This window comes from Anomaloglossus baeobatrachus, chromosome 9 (assembly GCF_048569485.1).
Source record: "Anomaloglossus baeobatrachus isolate aAnoBae1 chromosome 9, aAnoBae1.hap1, whole genome shotgun sequence".
Lineage (NCBI taxonomy): Eukaryota > Metazoa > Chordata > Amphibia > Anura > Aromobatidae > Anomaloglossus > Anomaloglossus baeobatrachus.
In genome coordinates this window covers 199,877,570-199,897,585 of record NC_134361.1, presented here as the reverse complement: position 1 = coordinate 199,897,585, position 20,016 = coordinate 199,877,570, and the positions used below count along the sequence as shown (strand labels likewise).

Sequence of the window (20,016 nt, the reverse complement as noted above, 5' to 3'; positions counted from 1 at the left end):
CAGAAGGATGTCCCCTACATACAGTATTATAGCCCCACAGCCCTCTTCATACAGAATGATGTTCCCCTATATACATTATGGCCCCACAGCCCCCTTCATACAGAATGATGTCCCCCTACATACAGTATTACGGCCCCTCAGCCCTCTTCATACAGAATAATGTCTCCCTACATACAGTATTATGGCCCCACAGCCCCTTCATACAAAATGATGTCCCCTACATACAGTATTATGGCCCCACAGCCCACTTCATACAGAATGATGTCCCCTACATACAGTATTATGGCCCCACAGCCCCCTTCATACAGAATGTCCCCTATATACAGTATTATGGCCCCACAGCCCCCTTCATACAGAAGGATGTCCCCTACATACAGTATTATAGCCCCACAGCCCTCTTCATACAGAATGATGTCCCCCTACATACAGTATTATGGCCCCACAGCCCATTCATGCAAAATGATGTCCTCCTCCCCTATATAGTATTGTGGCCCCACAGCCTCCTTCATACAGAATGATGTCCCCTTCCTCCTACATGCAGTATTATAGCCCCACAGCCCCCTTCATACAGAATGAGGTCCCCTTACATACAGTATTATGGCCCCACAACCCCCTTCATACAGAATGATGTCCCCCTACATACAGTATTAGGGCCCCACAGCTCCCTATATACAGAATGATGTCCCCCTCCCCCTACATACAGTATTATGGCCCCACAGCCCATTCATGCAAAATGATGTCCTCCTCCCCTATATAGTATTATGGCCCCACAGCCCCCTTCATACAGAATGATGTCCCCCTCCCCCTACATGCAGTATTATAGCCCCACAGCCCCCTTCATACAGAATGATGTCCCCCTACATACAGTATTATGGCCCCACAACCCCCTTCATACAGAATGATGTCCCCCTACATACAGTATTATGGCCCCACAGCCCCCTTCATATAGAATATTGTCCTCCTACATACAGTATTATGGCCCCACAGCCCCCTTCATACAGAATGATGTCCCCCTACATACAGTATTATGGCCCCACAGCCCCCTTCATATAGAATGATGTCCCCCTACATACAGTATTATGGCCCCACAGCCCCCTTCATATAGAATGATGTCCCCCTACATACAGTATTATGGCCCCACAGCCCCCTTCATATAGAATGATGTCCTCCTACATACAGTATTATGGCCCCACAGCCCCCTTCATACAGAATGATGTCCTTCTATATACAGTATTATGGCCCCACAGCTCCCTATATACAGAATGATGTCCCCCTACATACAGTATTATGGCCCCACAGCCCCCTTCATACAGAATGATGTCCCCCTACATACAGTATTATGGCCCCACAGCCCCCTTCATACAGAATGATGTCCCCCTACATACATTATGGCCCAACAGCCCCCTTCATATAGAATGATGTCCCCCTCCCCCTACATACAGTATTATAGCCTCACAGCCCCCTTCATACAGAATGATGTCCTTCTATATACAGTATTATGGCCCCACAGCTCCCTATATACAGAATGATGTCCCCTATATACAGTATTATGGCCCCACAGCCCCCTTCATACAGTTTCATGGACATCCCTGCAGTGTGGCTCACCTCCTATCCCACCATTTGTTGCATAGCCTCTCTGGTGGGTACAGTCAGTGCCAGACATGCTTTGTGATCTCATTCAGCACTCGGCCATACTGTGACGCCGCCGAAACGGCACCCGGCACGTTGGAAGAGACAGTGCAGAGAGTTGCCTCTGTGCGACTTGGTCTGAAGTCTTAAAATATTGCTCCGGGGACCACATGGTTTCCAAAAATAAACCCTGTACCTCGAGAAAGAGCCGCTAACCCTCGAAACCTAAATCCTATTGATATTGTATTATTTTACCATAATAAAATGGAAGCAGAAAAGTTTTCAATTTCTTTATTTCAAAACATTTGGACACGTCGGTGGCGCAAAAATACGTAAGACACTAAAATGATAAAAGGCATCATAGACATGATAGTAAAAGCTGTAGAAAGCATCATCTAAAAATGGGAAGAGTCCGCGCTAAACACAAAAACGCCACAAATCTGAGGATAAAGGGTATATAAAAAAAAAAAAAAAAAAAAAAAAAAAAGGATCAGATAATTACACCATGATGAAAGTAAAAGAAAGTCGGAGGGAGGAGCAAGTTCTGTGGTTCTTCAGGATTGCGGCCCATAAATTCGGATACATGATATCACGGATCGGGGAGAACGGGGAAAGTCATGATAAGTTAAAGAAGTAGAAAACGTCCGGACGGGGATTCGCCCTTCACTGATCGTTCGGATTTGGGTTGGCATCAAGGTATTTGGTCAAATCGAATGTCAGGACCTTGCTGATCACACAGTCTCCTTGCTGCAAAGACAGAAGAAAAAGGAGCCATAGACATTATATAATGTAAACAGCAGCATTTCTATATCTGCAAGACAAGAACTGCTGCCAAAAAGATCCATAGAGGATTACCTTGGTGCCTTTGGTTTGGCGAATACCCAAATTCTGTTCCATGGGTCTTGGAGTTGCGAGTGACTTACATAATTGTCACCAGTAGGAGGCAGCAGAGAGACATTTTGCATTTATCCTATCCCAAAGAGCATTGCTGGAGCAAAGACTTAAAGGGACTGTCCAAACCAAGCACAGGCGCTCAGCTCACCCTTGGTTGATTATCCAGACCAAGCACAGGTTCTCAGCGCACCCTTGGATGACTGTCCAGACTAAGCACAGGCGCTCCGTGCAACCTTGGATGATTGTCCAGAGAAAGCATAGCTCTCAGCGCACCGTTGGATGACTGTCCAGACCAAGCACAGGCACTCAGTGCACCCTTGGATGACTGTCCAGACCAAGCACAGGCTCTCAGCGCACCCTTGGATGACTGTCCAGACCAAGCACAGGCACTCAGCGCACCCTTGGATGACTGTCCAGACCAAGCACAGGCTCTCAGCACACCACTGGATGGCTGTCCAGACCAAGCACAGGTGCTCAGCGCACCCTTGGATGACTGTCCAGACCAAGCACAGGCGCTCAGTGCACCCTTGGATGACTGTCCAGACCAAGCACAGGCACTCAGCGCACCCTTGGATGACTGTCCAGACCAAGCACAGGCTCTCAGCGCACCCTTGGATGACTGTCCAGACCAAGCACAGGCACTCAGCGCACCCTTGGATGACTGTCCAGACCAAGCACAGGCTCTCAGCGCACCACTGGATGACTGTCCAGACCAAGCACAGGTGCTCAGCGCACCCTTGGATGACTGTCCAGACCAAGCACAGGCGCTCAGTGCACTCTTGGATGACTGTCCAGACCAAGCACAGGTGCTCAGCGCACTCTTGGATGACTGTCCAGACCAAGCACAGGTGCTCAGCGCACTCTTGGATGACTGTCCAGACCAAGCACAGGTGCTCAGTGCACCCTTGGATGATTGTCCAGACCAAGCACAGGTGCTCAGCGCACCCTTGGATGACTGTCCAGACCAAGCACAGGCGCTCAGTGCACCCTTGGATGACTGTCCAGACCAAGCACAGGTGCTCAGCGCACTCTTGGATGATTGTCCAGACCAAGCACAGGTGCTCAGCGCACTCTTGGATGATTGTCCAGACCAAGCACAGGCACTCAGTGCACCCTTGGTGTAGCCGAATAATTGAGTGCACTTTCCTCCTATATCTCCGCCCTCCTCTGGCTGAACTGAAGTGTTTTGCAACTCCAAGAGCTCACTGTACGCCTGTGCTTGGCTTGAACAGTCATTTATTTCATTTGCAGACCGGAATGTGACTTTTTTTTTTACATATACCGACTTTGGCTGAAATCCGGAGTAGAGACAAAAGTATTCACCCCCTTCTATTGCATATGTGTAACAAGGAATTGGAATATTAGAGGGGACCCGACGTAAATCAAACGAGACAAGTAAGAAGTTTTGATGAGGGTTCCACTAGTGTATAGCCTCTGATGTGAGAGTATTGGAAGTGATATGCGAATGACCCTCTGCTGCGAGCGTCAGACGAAAGTCATGTGACTGTGATTCGCTCTTGCGATCAGATCACAGCTGAGGAGAGGGAGGGAGCACTATCTCCCCATCTCCTCCGCTGTCGGTCTCCGCGTACATATGACATGTGAGTGCAGTGCAATGTTTCACACGCTCCCATAGACTTGTATGGGGGCGCATGAGCCGAAACTCGCTGCAAAACGCAACATGCTGAGATTCATTCCGCAAGCCGCTATGGCATGAAAAATCAAATCGCAGATGGACACTGCCCAATAGTTTTGCACAAGTTTTAGAGCAATCCAATGTTTTATTGGATTGCACTTGTTCGTGCAAAACACAAGTGGAACTGAGGCCTAAAAGTAAGACCCCCCCGATGATCACTAAATATATGGGGAAGTGACACTACTCCAAGGCGGACTCTCTGATGAGTTTGTCTTCAATTTTTGAAGAAACTTAGCATTTTTGCCCCTTTATTTTAGACCCCCTGACCCTCGCCAATCAAAGCTTTGCATATGTCTAAGGTTTGAAAGTGCAACTAATCTTTAAGAAATAAAGTTACCGTATTTTTTGGTTTATAAGAATCACTAAATTATAAGACGCACCCCAAATTTACAGGGAAAAAAAGAAAAAAGAAGGATTCCTGTGAGGCAAATCCTGGGATATGAAGAGGAATTGTGACTTCCAGTCATAATCGCTCTCATCACTCCATGGCCGTGCCCCCTCCCTTCTTGTTCTCAGATGTCCAGCATCTGTGAAGGCGTCACCTCCTAGCCACACATCCCAGGGCCATCTCCTGTGATATGGAAATTGGATGATTGGGGAACACTGGACACAGGATGACTCCCTGCCGTGACCCTGTGGTAGGGGCTGCTATCTAATTAGCAAGGCTATGGAAGTATCCAGACAGAACGACTCCAGTAAAAAATGGTTCATATCTCGCAAGCCATATTTCCGATAAATATGGCAACCATAAAAATGGTGTCTCCGCATGCGGACGATGCTGGCACACCCTTTTTATGGGAGCAGGACCTGGGGAAATACCCCAGGCGTGATATCAGCCAATGGGGAACTAGTAGACAAGTCATGAGTCCTCTCGTTCTGTAGCTAAATTCATAGCTGTCACAATGAGAGCGTTGGCGTCCGCCTACGACGCTCCCAGGCAAAGTTATGGCCCATATTCCATGTTGGGATATTGTCCATAACTCAAGCCAGGGGTGGAGCAGTGCTCCCTCTGAGGTCACTAAGGTAGGAGGGGACCTGGATTTGCCCAGGTTGATAACCCTACTTCGGCCATTTTCCAGGGTTCTTTCGCTGGGGGTCACGTGTAGGAAACATCTGTGGGAAGGATCCTAGAAACCTGGTCTACAGCGCCCCCCTGTGGCCAGACGCACAAGGTAACTGCTGGAACTGTGTATGCCTGTTTGTAAAACCGTGCTTTATCTGTAACTGTACTCTGACATATGTATATTCTGTAGATTCCCTATTGTATATATTGTAGTTTCTAGTGTGCTTTAGGCTGATTAAATTATATAATTAATCTTGGGCTGTTCTGTTATCTCGATCGTGAACCCCACGTCTGTGTGTTCGGCTAATCGTTACCGTGAAGCGGTTGGTGGCAGCGAGTTGTGCCAAGGATTATTGTGGGGAGGCCAGTGAGATTCGGGGAGGTTTTATATATTCCGCCCGCGGAGGTCGGGGGAATATATACCCTACTCTCACCGGGGACCCTTCAATAATCGGCATAAGTAGTATAGCGGCCTCCTTGCTTATTGTCGGGCAATTCCATAATTGGCCTGACTATAAGAGGGGCGCTAGAGAGCGCGTCACGTGCTCTGCCTGTCGGTCGGGAGGTATAAAGGAGGGTTGACTCCTGCTTGTTACCCCCCGATCGTGACGTACTGGTAGCCAGCGCGGGGGATTTCTGAGTGACCCCCCCGGTGGTTCGTGACATATTGGTGGCAGCGGTGGGATCGAGATAATAGTGTGTGTGAGTGTGAGACCCATACTCCCAGACACTAAAGACTGCCTGCAGCAGCTGTGGCTGCTGGGGTCTTCAGACTAGCTCAACACTAGAGTGTCAGAGTGCAGATACTGTAAGGTGTGTGGAGGCATCAGGTGTCAGTTCTGTGTCTGACCAAAAGTCTGCAAGAATGGCTGATGGCACCAGGAGCAGAGCTATGCAACTGGCCAATGCTAAGGCAGGAGCCGAAGAGAGGGAGGACGGTGCTGTGGACAGCAATGAGGAGGTTGACCACGAGTCCTCCAAGAGCCCGACGCCAGAGAACAGCTCTGCAGAGGACATTGCACAACCTGGCAATTATGGACAAGATGAGGAGCAGCTCACCCAAGGGTCCTCAACGAGCCAGATGCCAGCCCTCCGCTCTGCAATGGACAGTGAATCACCAGGCTCCGCAGCGGGCCGCAGATCACCATGTGCCATTCCACCGAGCCTGGGAGGCTCGGATAGCCTTCTTCAAATGGCTATGGCCCTACTCCAGGCTGGAGACCGGGAGGGCTACAAGGAACTCCTGGCAGAGCGCAGGGCCGAGCGGCAGGCAGCGCGTGAAGAGCGAGAGCGAGAGCGACAGGCAGACCGTGACCACCAGCTGCATCTAGCCAAGCTCCAGCCCTCATCAGCCACACGTGACCTTCAAGACACCAAACTTCCAAAGGTCCGTGTTGAGGACTTCCCAGTGCTGGAGAAGGATGGAGACTTGGACTCTTTCCTGACTGCTTTTGAACGGACTTGCCTGCAGCACCATCTGGACAAGGATCAGTGGGCCAAATACCTGACCCCCTGTCTAAGGGGTAAGGCCCTGGATATCCTTGGGGACTTGCCTGCTGAGGCAGATCAGGGCTACGACACCATCAAGCGGGCCCTGATCCAACAGTACAACCTCACTCCGGAGTCCTACCGCAAGAAGTTCCGGACCCTGCAAAAGGGACCAAAGGACTCCTGGGCTGACCACCGGCGGGCACTTGCCCGAGCTGCCGACCACTGGACCCAAGGCCTGCAGCTTTCCACCGGACCGGAGATCCTGGACTTGTTCATCACGGAGCAACTCTTGTGGAACTGCCCTGAGGATCTCCGCCAGTTCATCCGAGACCAGAAGCCAAAGGGGTCCACGGCTACAGCTGCCCTTGCCGATGACTACACCAACAATCGGGCTCCTGAGGCCAGGAGAGCAGCCACCAGCAGCACCTGGAGAGGGGGTAAGATGAATTCTGCGACTGCCCCACCTGCCCCTAGACTGCAGGGGGTGTCCCCCTCAACCCCCCTCTCCAGGCCCGTGGCAGAACCAAGACGGTGCCACCAGTGCAACCTACCTGGACACTTCAAGGCCATGTGCCCTCAGCGTCCCAAGGCCCCGGCTCCGTCCCCGTCCCAAGGGCCGCCCAAGGTGTATTGTGTGGGTGGGGGTGGTGGTAGGTCCCTGGACAGCTTCCAACCTGTCACCGTCGGCCGGTCTGTGACCATAGGACTGCGAGACAGCGCCTCGGAGGTGACTCTGGTACGGCCTGAGATGGTGTCCCCCCAAGACTTGATCCCTGGAAAAACCCTCGCTGTCTCCGGGATTGGAGGCATTGACCCGGCGCTGCCTGTTGCTGGCATTTATGTGGACTGGGGCGCAGGGCGAGGGGTGAGAGAGGTGGGGGTAACTGATCGGATCCCTGCAAACGTGCTACTTGGGACAGATTTGGGGCAGATAACCTCCCAGTTTGGGCCCCCCCCAAGGGCTGAACCTTCAGCCAGTACTGACGTGCCTCCGGACAATGTTAATGTGTATTCTATGAATGATGTGAGGGAGGGGGGAGTGAACTCTGATACTTCTGCTTGCATAGACACCATAGACACACACACAGCTGCAGCTGTGACAGGGGAGGGGGTCAGAGAAAGGTGTGACAATGCCTCTACAAGTAATCAGCCTGTGAGCTGGGATCTGTTGCCCTCTGCAGGGATAAGCAGAGAGCAGGGTGCTGCAGGGGGAGGACCAGTGTGTGGGGTGGGGGCTACCACGGCAAATGTGGGGTCCCCAGAGATTTCACAGCGGGGTTCTGTTGCTGCAGGAGGGGAACAGGCAGGTGAGATTGGGGCCGGTCCAGGAGCGGAAGTGCTCCCAGGTAAGATCTCGGTGCATGGTTCCCCCACAACCGGGGTGTCAGGAAGCCAGGTAGGTCTGCCTGAACCGGCGACTTGGTCAGGAACGGAGGAGGAGCAGGCACGACCCACGGTCGCAGCGGCTGTGGCCGCTGTCACCCGCAGTGGGAGTGCTGGAAGCCAAGGGGCCTCCCAGAGGTCCGATAGCTCTTCCCCTTCTGACCCAGTGGCAGCCGAGTCAGGTGGAGGCCAGGACACAGGTCCCGGGGTACTGACCGAAGATGTGACAGTCTCGTCGATTCTGGCCACATCTAGTCAGGGGTTTCAGGCAGCGTTAGAAGCTGACGACAGCCTGAAAGCTCTTAAGGAGCAGGCGGCACAGCCTCCCTCGGACTCGGACCCGGAGCGAGTGGTCTGGGACCAAGGACGGCTGTACCGGGCCACGGTCCAGCAGGGTTCACCGGAGGCGTGGCCCAGGGACCGACAGTTGGTGGTACCCTATCCGTTCCGGACGGAGTTGTTGCGGATCGCACATGAGATTCCGATGGCCGGACACCTAGGGATCGCTAAGACCAAGGCCAGGTTAAACCAGCATTTCTACTGGCCAAAAATGGGGGCCGATGTGGCTGCCTACTGCCGTTCGTGTGAAACCTGTCAGAGAGTGGGGAAGGCGGGGCCACACCCCAAAGCCCCACTAGTATCTCTGCCAATCATCGATGAGCCTTTCAGGAGGGTGGCTGTGGATCTGGTCGGCCCGCTGGCCATCCCCAGCAGCTCCGGGAAACGCTTCATACTGACGGTAGTGGACTATGCCACCCGGTACCCAGAAGCAGTGGCCTTGTCGTCCATTCGGGCTGACAAGGTGGCCACCGCATTGCTGGAGATTTTCTCCCGAGTGGGTTTTCCCCAGGAAATGCTCACTGACCGGGGGACCCAATTCATGTCCCAGCTGATGGAGGCCCTCTGTAAGCAAGTCCAGGTGCGACATCTGGTGGCCAGCCCGTACCATCCACAGACTAATGGCCTGTGCGAGCGGTTCAATGGCACCTTAAAGCAGATGCTTAAGATGTTGGTCGACTCCCACGGGCGTGACTGGGAGCGGTATCTCCCACACCTGTTATTTGCTTACCGGGAGGTTCCACAGGCCTCAACAGGATTCTCACCGTTTGAGCTCCTGTACGGGCGACGTGTGCGGGGCCCCCTGGCTCTGGTGAAAGAGGCTTGGGAAGGGGATTTGGCCACCCCTGGAGTGTCGGTTATCGAGTATGTCATGCGCTTCCGGGACAAAATGCAGGCCTTGACGCAACTGGTACACGACAATATGGCTCAAGCCCAGGCCGATCAGAAGCCTTGGTACGACCAGAACGCTTGTGAGAGGACCTACCAAGTGGGTCAAAAGGTGTGGGTACTGGTCCCCGTACCACAGGACAAGCTTCAGGCAGCCTGGGAAGGCCCATACCTCGTGTACCAGCAGCTCAACCCTGTAACGTACCTGGTCACCCTGGACCCTGCCCGTGGAAGGCGGAAGCCCTTCCATGTGAACATGATGAAGGCACATCATGAGCGGGAGGCATGTGCGCTCCCCGTGTGCAACCTGCCCGAGGAGGGAGAAGCGGAGACCCTCTTGGATATGCTAGCCCAGGTTAGGGCAGGCGGATCCATTGAGGATGTGGAGGTTGGCCACCAGCTCTTGGAGGACCAACGGTCCCAGCTGTGGGCCACCCTACACCCCTTCCGGGGGTTGTTTACCAACCAGCCCGGAAGGACTGACTTGGCTGTCCATCACGTGGACACTAGGGATCATCCCCCGATCCGGCGTTCAGCATATCGGGTCTCCCTGGAGGTGCAGCAACACATGCGCCAGGAGATTGACGAGATGCTGAAGCTGGGGGTGATCCAGGCATCCAACAGCGCTTGGGCCTCGCCTGTAGTCCTCGTCCCTAAGAAGGACAGAACCACTCGGTTCTGCGTGGACTACAGGGGGCTCAATGCTGTCACGGTCGCCGATGCGTACCCAATGCCACGCATCGATGACCTGCTCGATCAGTTGGCCGGGGCTCAGTACCTGACCATCATGGACCTGAGCCGGGGATATTGGCAGATCCCCCTGACTCGCAAGGCCAGGGAACGCTCTGCCTTTATTACCCCATTTGGACTGTACGAGTCCACGGTGATGCCATTCGGGATGAGGAATGCCCCTGCCACCTTCCAGCGGATGGTCAACACCCTGCTCAAGGGACTTGAAGGGTACGCGGCCGCGTACCTGGATGACATTGCCGTCTTCAGTCCCACCTGGGAGGACCACCTAGAGCATCTAGCACAGGTGCTCAGGCGGATCCACCGGGCAGGTTTGACCATCAAGCCGGGAAAGTGTCAGCTGGCCATGAGCGAGGTCCAGTACCTCGGTCACCGGGTAGGTGGGAGAACACTGAAGCCCGAGCCTGAGAAAGTGGAGGCCATCGCATCCTGGCCCACCCCCAGGACCAAGAAGCAGGTGATGTCCTTCTTGGGGACCGCTGGGTACTATAGGAGGTTTGTTCCATGCTATAGTAGCCTGGCAAAGCCCTTGACGGACCTCACCAAGAAGAAGCTGCCCTCTGCAGTCGATTGGACAGTGGACTGCGAGACAGCCTTCCGGGCCCTAAAGGACGCCCTGTCCAGCCCGCCCGTGCTACAGGCAGCCGACTTCACGCGGCCGTTTGTAGTACAGACCGACGCCAGTGACTTCGGCCTCGGTGCGGTGCTCAGCCAGGTGGACTCTGCGAGCCAAGAGCACCCAGTCTTGTACCTGAGCAGGAAGCTGTTACCAAGGGAAGTGGCCTATTCCACGATGGAAAAGGAGTGCCTGGCCATAGTGTGGGCCCTGCAGCGTCTGCAACCCTATCTATACGGGCGCCACTTCATCGTGGAGACGGACCACAATCCCCTCAGCTGGTTGCACACCGTCTCTGGGACGAATGGGCGATTGTTGCGATGGAGCCTTGCGCTCCAGCAATACAGCTTCACCATTCGCCACAAAAGGGGCCGTGACCACGGTAACGCAGACGGGCTGTCCCGACAAGGAGAGGTCGCGGACGGGCGCACGGGGGAACACCGGAGTGTGCTGCCCCCTAGCGCCCTCAAAAGGGGGGAGGTGTGAGGCAAATCCTGGGATATGAAGAGGAATTGTGACTTCCAGTCATAATCGCTCTCATCACTCCATGGCCGTGCCCCCTCCCTTCTTGTTCTCAGATGTCCAGCATCTGTGAAGGCGTCACCTCCTAGCCACACATCCCAGGGCCATCTCCTGTGATATGGAAATTGGATGATTGGGGAACACTGGACACAGGATGACTCCCTGCCGTGACCCTGTGGTAGGGGCTGCTATCTAATTAGCAAGGCTATGGAAGTATCCAGACAGAACGACTCCAGTAAAAAATGGTTCATATCTCGCAAGCCATATTTCCGATAAATATGGCAACCATAAAAATGGTGTCTCCGCATGCGGACGATGCTGGCACACCCTTTTTATGGGAGCAGGACCTGGGGAAATACCCCAGGCGTGATATCAGCCAATGGGGAACTAGTAGACAAGTCATGAGTCCTCTCGTTCTGTAGCTAAATTCATAGCTGTCACAATGAGAGCGTTGGCGTCCGCCTACGACGCTCCCAGGCAAAGTTATGGCCCATATTCCATGTTGGGATATTGTCCATAACTCAAGCCAGGGGTGGAGCAGTGCTCCCTCTGAGGTCACTAAGGTAGGAGGGGACCTGGATTTGCCCAGGTTGATAACCCTACTTCGGCCATTTTCCAGGGTTCTTTCGCTGGGGGTCACGTGTAGGAAACATCTGTGGGAAGGATCCTAGAAACCTGGTCTACAGCGCCCCCCTGTGGCCAGACGCACAAGGTAACTGCTGGAACTGTGTATGCCTGTTTGTAAAACCGTGCTTTATCTGTAACTGTACTCTGACATATGTATATTCTGTAGATTCCCTATTGTATATATTGTAGTTTCTAGTGTGCTTTAGGCTGATTAAATTATATAATTAATCTTGGGCTGTTCTGTTATCTCGATCGTGAACCCCACGTCTGTGTGTTCGGCTAATAGTTACCGTGAAGCGGTTGGTGGCAGCGAGTTGTGCCAAGGATTATTGTGGGGAGGCCAGTGAGATTCGGGGAGGTTTTATATATTCCGCCCGCGGAGGTCGGGGGAATATATACCCTACTCTCACCGGGGACCCTTCAATAATCGGCATAAGTAGTATAGCGGCCTCCTTGCTTATTGTCGGGCAATTCCATAATTGGCCTGACTATAAGAGGGGCGCTAGAGAGCGCGTCACGTGCTCTGCCTGTCGGTCGGGAGGTATAAAGGAGGGTTGACTCCTGCTTGTTACCCCCCGATCGTGACGTACTGGTAGCCAGCGCGGGGGATTTCTGAGTGACCCCCCCGGTAGTTCGTGACAATTCCGTTTTACAATCCAGTGGTCTCTTACCGGGGTAGGGGGGATGGCAGCGGTGGTGGAGCGGGGTCCCAGGAGGCAGGGGCGCTGGTGAAGCAGGGCAATGCTGCGGGCGTCCCAGAAGCTGTGAGGTGGCAACTTCCAGAAACTGTTAGCATTGCAGGCTTCAAAAAAATGGCGCCCTAAGTCAGCGCGTGCGCAAATTGAGCTATCTGCTCAATGACAAGCTGAGATCTCATCTGTGCACATGCCACCTCCGGGCGCCATTTTCCTTAAGTCCACTGCTGGGAGATCAATGGTCCGGAGGAGACACATGCGCCGATGAGATCTTAAGCAGAGCGCGCCATCTGTGCACGCGCCGCCTACGGGTGCCATTATTTGAACCCCACACCGCCAACATTTTCAGGATTCCCCTACCTTACAGCCCACCGCACAGGCCCCAGCACAGGCCTCAGCATAGGCCCAGCACAGCCCGCCGCAACAGGCCCCAGCACAGGCCCCAGCAGAGCCTGCCGGAACACGCCCCAGCACAGCCCGCCGCAACACGCCCCAGCACAGCCCGCCGCGACACGCCCCAGCACAGCCCGCCGCGACACGCCCCAGCACAGCCCGCCGCGACACGCCCCAGCACAGCCCGCCGCGACACGCCCCAGCACAGCCCGCCGCGACACGCCCCAGCACAGCCCGCCGCAACACGCCCCAGCAAAGCCCGCCGCAACACGCCACCAGGACAGCCCGCCGCAACACGCCACCAGGACAGCCCGCCGCAACACGCCACCAGGACAGCCCGCCGCAACACGCCACCAGGACAGCCCGCCGCAACACGCCACCAGGACAGCCCGCCGCAACAGGCCCCAGCACAGCCCGCCGCAACAGGCCCCAGCACAGCCCGCCGCAACAGGCCCCAGCACAGCCCGCCGCAACAGGCCCCAGCACAGCCCGCCGCAACAGGCCCCAGCACAGCCCGCCGCAACAGGCCCCAGCACAGCCCGCCGCAACAGGCCCCAGCACAGCCCGCCGCAAAAGGCCCCAGCACAGCCCGCCGCAAAAGGCCCCAGCACAGCCCGCCGCAACAGGCCCCAGCACAGCCCGCCGCAAAAGGCCCCAGCACAGCCCGCCGCAAAAGGCCCCAGCACAGCCCGCCGCAAAAGGCCCCAGCACAGCCCGCCGCAAAAGGCCCCAGCACAGCCCGCCGCAACAGGCCCCAGCACAGCCCGCCGCAACAGGCCCCAGCACAGCCCGCCGCAACAGGCCCCAGCACAGCACCTACCTCCTGCGACCCCTCTTCACCACCTCCTGGTAAAATACAATCAGGTTATAAGATGCACCCCTCATTTTCTTCCCAATTTTTTGGGGAGAAGAAGTGCATCCTATAATCCAAAAAATACAGTATATAAAACCCTAGAAAAGTAATTTCTTACCTCGGGATATACCCCGACCAAGCTCTCCGCCTTGGTGTAAAATTCCTCCTTGAGGGAAATGACAATTGCTTGGAAGCAAGTCATTGACTGTTCCTTGATGTAATTGGCCACCTGCAAAAAAGACAGAAGACACAGTCACGTGCCGTGTGGACGATCCTCGAGCCGATGGATGACGCAGTCATGAGAAATGACTTGAGACGTTCCTCACCTTTCCTATGTTGGTGTTATCCAAGGCAGCGTCTATTTCATCCAATACGAAGAACGGGGACGGTTTGTAACTGAGGATCAACGTCAAGTCTCAAATTAGTAGGCCGTAAATATACAGACCCTTCTCACCCAGCAGAGCGGGGGTTATCCTTTACCTGTGAATAGCAAAGAGCAAAGCGAGCGCGGCTACAGTCTTCTCTCCTCCGGACAAGTTGTCCATTGGCCTGAACCGTTTCCCAGGGGCCACGCAGTTATAGTTGATGCCATCTAAGTAGGGTTCCTCGGGGTTTTCTGGCCCCAGGAAAGCCTGTGTGTGATCGATAAACCATTAGGGACCAGATAAAGGACAGATTTAGAATTACTGAGGATGGTTGTTACCTGGGCACTGCTATTCCTGGACAGCGCTTTGTAGATTTCATCGATATTGGTTGCGACAGACTCAAAGCAAGCGTTGAACCGGTCAAACCGCTCTTTCTTGGTCTGCTCAAAGGCCTGCTTTGCTTTTTTCGCTCGCTTACGAGCTGCTTCGAACTCTAAAAGAGGAGATTTGACGGAGTGGTTAGTATAAGATGTCAATGTATGGTTGTCTGGGCAGCGCAACGCACGCTTTCCCTCTAAAATCAGCATTAGAGATGGTGAAAATCGAGTCACAGGACCATGTCAGTGGTCAGATCTTTGGCAACCGCCTGGTACTTGGCCAGCCTCTTCTTTAGATTAGCCAACATGGTGCAACACGTCTTGCCAAGCCCACCAATCAAAAGAAGAGACGCGGATATCATCCAGAGGCGACAGACCGCTATCCAAGGAGATGAACCAGGCCGTACAAATCGATTCGAGCCAACTCTACTCAGCACCTTACCGTCAGACGTCTCCTGGAACTTGTCCCTGACGCTCTCCAGCTTCTCCATTGCCTTCATGTTGGGGGCAGAGATACGCTGCAAAATGCTCTGCTGCTCGTTCAACTTCTGCTGCAGAGCCGTCATTTCTTGCTTAATGTCATCGTCTGCCACAGCATCCTGCAAAAAAATACCAAATATTGCAATATAGGTTGTCCGGGACAATATTTACAAAAATCGGACCAAGAGGTCCCAACAACTGCAAACCTTGAGGTCTTCAGAGAGCTCGGTGTAGTCGATCTCGATTAAAGCCTCCCGGGCGTACACGTTGGAGGACCTCTGCGAGCTGCTGACCGATTCCTCACCCTGCGATCCACCCTTACAAAAAAACATAATCAGTCTTGTAGGAAACAAGAACCACCCGGACCACCATGCCGGGTATCGGACAAAAATGTGACAAGATCAAAGAGTTCTCCTGACTGATGGCGACCTACCAGAAAACCGGGGGTGGCGCGAAGGAGCTCCGATTTTCACGGCTCCTTCGTTCCACTCCCAGTTCCTGAGAGATCGCCATGGGATGGAAAATATTGTGGCTTTGTGTGAACAGAGAAAGGACAGGAGATTTGGAAAAGATGCTAAGAAGGGGGAAAGCTGAAGGAAGGTAGTAGAAAAGCTTCAAAGAAGAGATCGGCGGAGAACTCAGCACGCTGCACCCTGTAGCGGCTTTCATCTCCCTATAAAAAGCCGCCATCAGATTGGGGAGCACAAACCTGGAGACCGAGGCCCTTTAAAGTTTTGTTCTCACCTCTTCTTGGCTGATGTCGTCCATGGTGCCCTTAGAGAAGGGCAGCTTGATATCCTGCATCTTGCAGGCCTGCAGCAGGTTGTGCCGATCGCTGCGCTTCTGCTCCAGTTTGGTCTCGATGGCAGTGACTTCTTTCTGCAGGTGCGTCATCTCCCTGAGAGATCAAGAAAATGCACTATCGATCACCAGGACGCTCATCGAGGATCATCTAGGTACTTTAAGGGGGAGAAAATAGTGTCCCGGACACTGTATGTACGTATGTATGATATATACACACACACACCATAGTTTTCAGATTATAAGACGCATTTTCCTCCCAAAAATGTGGGAGGAAAATGAGGGGTGCATCTTATAATCCGAATGTAGCTTTCTAAGGGGTGCTGGAGATGGGTAGCAGGAGGCAGGGACGATGCTGTGCTGCGGCGGCTGTGCGGGCTTCAAATAATGGCGCATGTGCAGAAAGAGCGCTCAGCTTAAGAACTCAAATGCATCTGCGCCACCTCCAGACCATTGATCCCCAGCAGCGGACTTAAGCAAAATGGCACTCGAAAGGGGAGCATGCCAAGATGAGATTTCCACTTGTCATTGAGCCGAGAGCTTTATCTGCACACGAGCCGACTCCGGAAGCCATTTCTTTGAATCAAGCATCGCTAACAGTTTCTGGATGTTCACTGGCTCACAGCGAGCATCTGGGACACATGCCACAGTATTACCATGCTCCATCACCGCCCCAGCCTCCTTTGACCCCGCTCCACTGCCGCCCCTCACTTCTGTGACACTGCTCTAACACCGCCCCTGCCTCCTGTGACCCCGCTCCACTGCCACTCTTGCCTCCTGTGACCCTGGCTCCACCATTGCCCCTGCCTGCTTTGACCCCGCTCCACCACAGCCCCTACCTCCTGTGACCCTGCTCCACCATTGCCCCTACCTTCTGTGACCCCTGCTCCACCACCGCACCTGCCTTCTATGACCCCTGGCTCCACCACCGCCCCTGCCTCCTGTGACCCCACTCCATCACCGCCCCTACCTCCTGTGACCCCACTCCACCACAGCCCCTGCCTCCTGTGACCCCGCTCCACCACAGCCCCTACCTCCTGTGACCCTGCTCCACCATTGCCCCTGCCTTCTGTCACCCCTGCTCCACCACAGCCCCTACCTCCTGTGACCTTGCTCCACCATTGCCCCTGCCTTCTGTGACCCCACTCCACCACAGCCCCTGCCTCCTGTGACCCCGCTCCATCACCGCCCCTTCCTCCTGTGACACCGCTTCACTACTGCCTCTGTCTCTTGACAGCTCCCCCCAGAAACACACCACCGGATTATAACAGACCCCATAGCCTACAACCTGCCGTAACCCTCAGTCTGATACAGCGCCGCACGACCAGCTCTGTCCTCACCTACTGTATCCTCATCTATCCCTTGTAGACTGAGTTCTCGCGGGCAGGGACCTCTATCCTCCTGTACCTGTCTGTGCCTTGTATTGTTTATGATTATTGTACTTGTCCCTATTATGTACACCCCTTTCACATGTAAAGCGCCATGGGAAAAAACGGCGCTATAATAAATACATTTTTTTTTCCTTTTGTTCCCCTCTAAATTTGTGGTGCGTCTTATAATCCGATGCATCTTATAAAACGAAAATTACGGTATGTAGATACAAAACACACTAAGAGATTTTTTATATATATATATATACACATACACACACACACATTTTTTAACACACACGTGAGCACTGTCTACCATGTCTTCTATATATACTGACTTGTTCGCGCCCCCCAGCTTCTTTCGGATATCTTCCATGTTATGATTCTTGTCATTGACTTCAGACTTTTTCGCCAAGTGTTGGTTTTTCAGATCCTGTAGCTGAGCCATGGTCTCATCAATGATTTTCATGTGTCTTGTCTCCTCCTAGATAACACAATAAAACCAAAATCAACACAAGGTCTCCATGGTTGAGACCAGGGCCTTAAGGCCCCGTCACACTAAGCAACATCGCTAGCAACATCGCTGCTAACGAACAACTTTTGTGACGTTGCTAGCGATGTTGCTGTGTGTGACATCCAGCAACAACCTGGCCCCTGCTGTGAGGTCGTTGGTTGTTGCTGAATGTCCTGGGCCATTTTTTAGTTGTTGCTGTCCCGCTGTGAAGTACAGATCGCTGTGTGTGACAGCGAGACAGCAACAACTAAATGTGCAGGCAGCAGGAGCCGGCTTCTGCGGAGGCTGGTAACCAATGTAAACATCGGGTAACCAAGAAGCCCTGTCCTTGGTTACCCGATATTTACCTTTGTTACCAGCCTCCGCCGCTCTCACTGCCTGTGCTGCCGGCTCCTGCTCTGTGCACATGTAGCTGCAGGACACATCGGGTTAATTAACCTGATGTGTGCTGTAAGTAGGAGAGCAGGGAGCCAGCGCTAAGCATTGTGCGCTGCTCCCTGCTCTGTGCACATTTAGCTGCAGCACACATCGGGTAATTAACCCGATGTGTGCTGTAGCTAGGAGAGCAAGGAGCCAGCACTCAGTGTGCGCTGCTCCCTGCTCTCTGCACGTGTAGCTGCGTGCGCTGGTAACCAAGGTAAATATCGGGTTGGTTACCCGATATTTACCTTAGTTACCAAGCGCAGCATCTTCCACGCGGCGCTGGGGGCTGGTCACTGGTTGCTGGTGAGCTCACCAGCAACTCGTGTAGCCACGCTCCAGCGATCCCTGCCAGGTCAGGTTGCTGGTGGGATCGCTGGAGCGTCGCAGTGTGACAGCTCACCAGCAACCTCCTAGCAACTTACCAGCGATCCCTATCGTTGTTGGGATCGCTGGTAAGTTGCTTAGTGTGACGGTACCTTTAGAGATTTGTCTTGTGGTTACGTGGGGCTGGATCAGTCTGGAGATGCCATCTAGCAGATAGTCATCCAAAATCTACCCTTCATTAATTCATAGCGTTAAAAGGCTCAGCCCATGACACCAAGGTATAAGTATATCCCACCAAGAACCATAAGTGACCCAACCCTTCCATTCATTATGGTTAGCTAAAAGGATATATCCCTCCAAGAACCATACGTGACCCAGCCTGTCCATTCATTGTGGTTGGCCAAAAGAATATCCAACCAAGAACCATAAGTGACCCAGCCCATCCATTCATTGTAGTTGGCCAAAAGGATATCCCTCCATGAACCATAAGTGACCCAGACCATCCATTTGTTGTAGTTGGCCAAAAGGATATCCTTCCAAGAACCATACGTGACACAGCCAGTGAATTAATTGTGGTTGGCCAAAAGGATATCCCTCCAAGAACCATAAGTGACCCAACCCATCCATTCATTGTGGTTGGCCAATCATCTCGTGTTCATTAGAGAGATACCTGACTGGCTTCCATCTAAAAATGTGTCCCTGTGTAGAACGCTCTACAGAGGACAACCAGCACTCACCTTTTTCAGTTTTTCTATTTCATTCTCGTCTTTCTTCACCGACTGCTCCCACGTCTGCACCTTCCCCTGATCCTCTTTCAGCTGATTCTTCTCGTAGTCAAGTTGGATCCCCAGACGGGTCTTCTGATTCTCGAACTCCAACCTGCAGAAAGACCATCGAATTATCACCTACCACCTAAAAATCAGGGGTCCTCATCCGAAGGCTCCAAGTTTTTGCCAAACTATAAACTCTTAGTGTTATCGTTTTGCAACGCTAAAGCGGGAAGAGTAAAAGTTCAAAGAAAGGGGCTTCCACCCCCGTATGTATTTTGGGCTCAAAATTATTTTTTCCATTGGGTTTCATTAAAAATTCCCCTGTGCTGTCTACAAAATGCGGCAACTCAGAATCTGTCAGCGAGCTCTTGTTCTGAAAGGAGATTGTAGCTTTTAGTTCTTCATTTCTGAGCACAGACCACATCAAAGTTGAATGTACTGGGAAGAAAGCCAAACTTTTAAGGAAACCCAATAGCAAAAACGATTAATCAGCCTGAGTAGAAAATAAAAATATGTTCCCAAAGATGGACAATTCCTTTGACAATTACTAGAGTAACAACCCTGGTCGGTGCTCTCTGGCCTTGGACAGGAGCTGGGTGAATTTCCCTAGGCTTGAAGTATGATTAGCCGGCCTGGCGAGATGTCACCTTTGCGCACAGATGACGCCATGCCAGGCCAGCGAATCAAATGTGGACATGGGAAATCTGGTAGCGCTGGAAATTTGAGCAGTTACTCTCCCCGGCCAGGGGACAT

The 20,016-nt window shown here is 53.2% G+C and overlaps 1 protein-coding gene across 2 annotated transcripts in view; it reads right to left on the bottom strand.

The window, feature by feature from the left end:
• Positions 1-1,905: 1,905 nt before the first annotated feature.
• The window catches only part of SMC1A (structural maintenance of chromosomes 1A), a 34,729-nt gene continuing 16,618 nt past the window's right edge, over positions 1,906-20,016 (bottom strand). Inside the window, exons 16-25 of one of the 2 annotated variants that reach the window (XM_075324228.1) lie at positions 19,231-19,372; positions 17,571-17,716; positions 15,806-15,959; positions 15,268-15,378; positions 15,024-15,180; positions 14,543-14,697; positions 14,320-14,471; positions 14,166-14,235; positions 13,958-14,068; positions 1,906-2,376 (exon numbers count right to left, since the gene is read on the bottom strand). In XM_075324228.1, coding sequence (XP_075180343.1) covers positions 2,293-2,376; positions 13,958-14,068; positions 14,166-14,235; positions 14,320-14,471; positions 14,543-14,697; positions 15,024-15,180; positions 15,268-15,378; positions 15,806-15,959; positions 17,571-17,716; positions 19,231-19,372 — 1,282 coding nt within the window. In that variant the 3' untranslated portion in view covers positions 1,906-2,292. The remainder of the gene's footprint in view (positions 2,377-13,957; positions 14,069-14,165; positions 14,236-14,319; positions 14,472-14,542; positions 14,698-15,023; positions 15,181-15,267; positions 15,379-15,805; positions 15,960-17,570; positions 17,717-19,230; positions 19,373-20,016) is intronic. The other variant, XM_075324229.1, reaches the window with a different exon arrangement.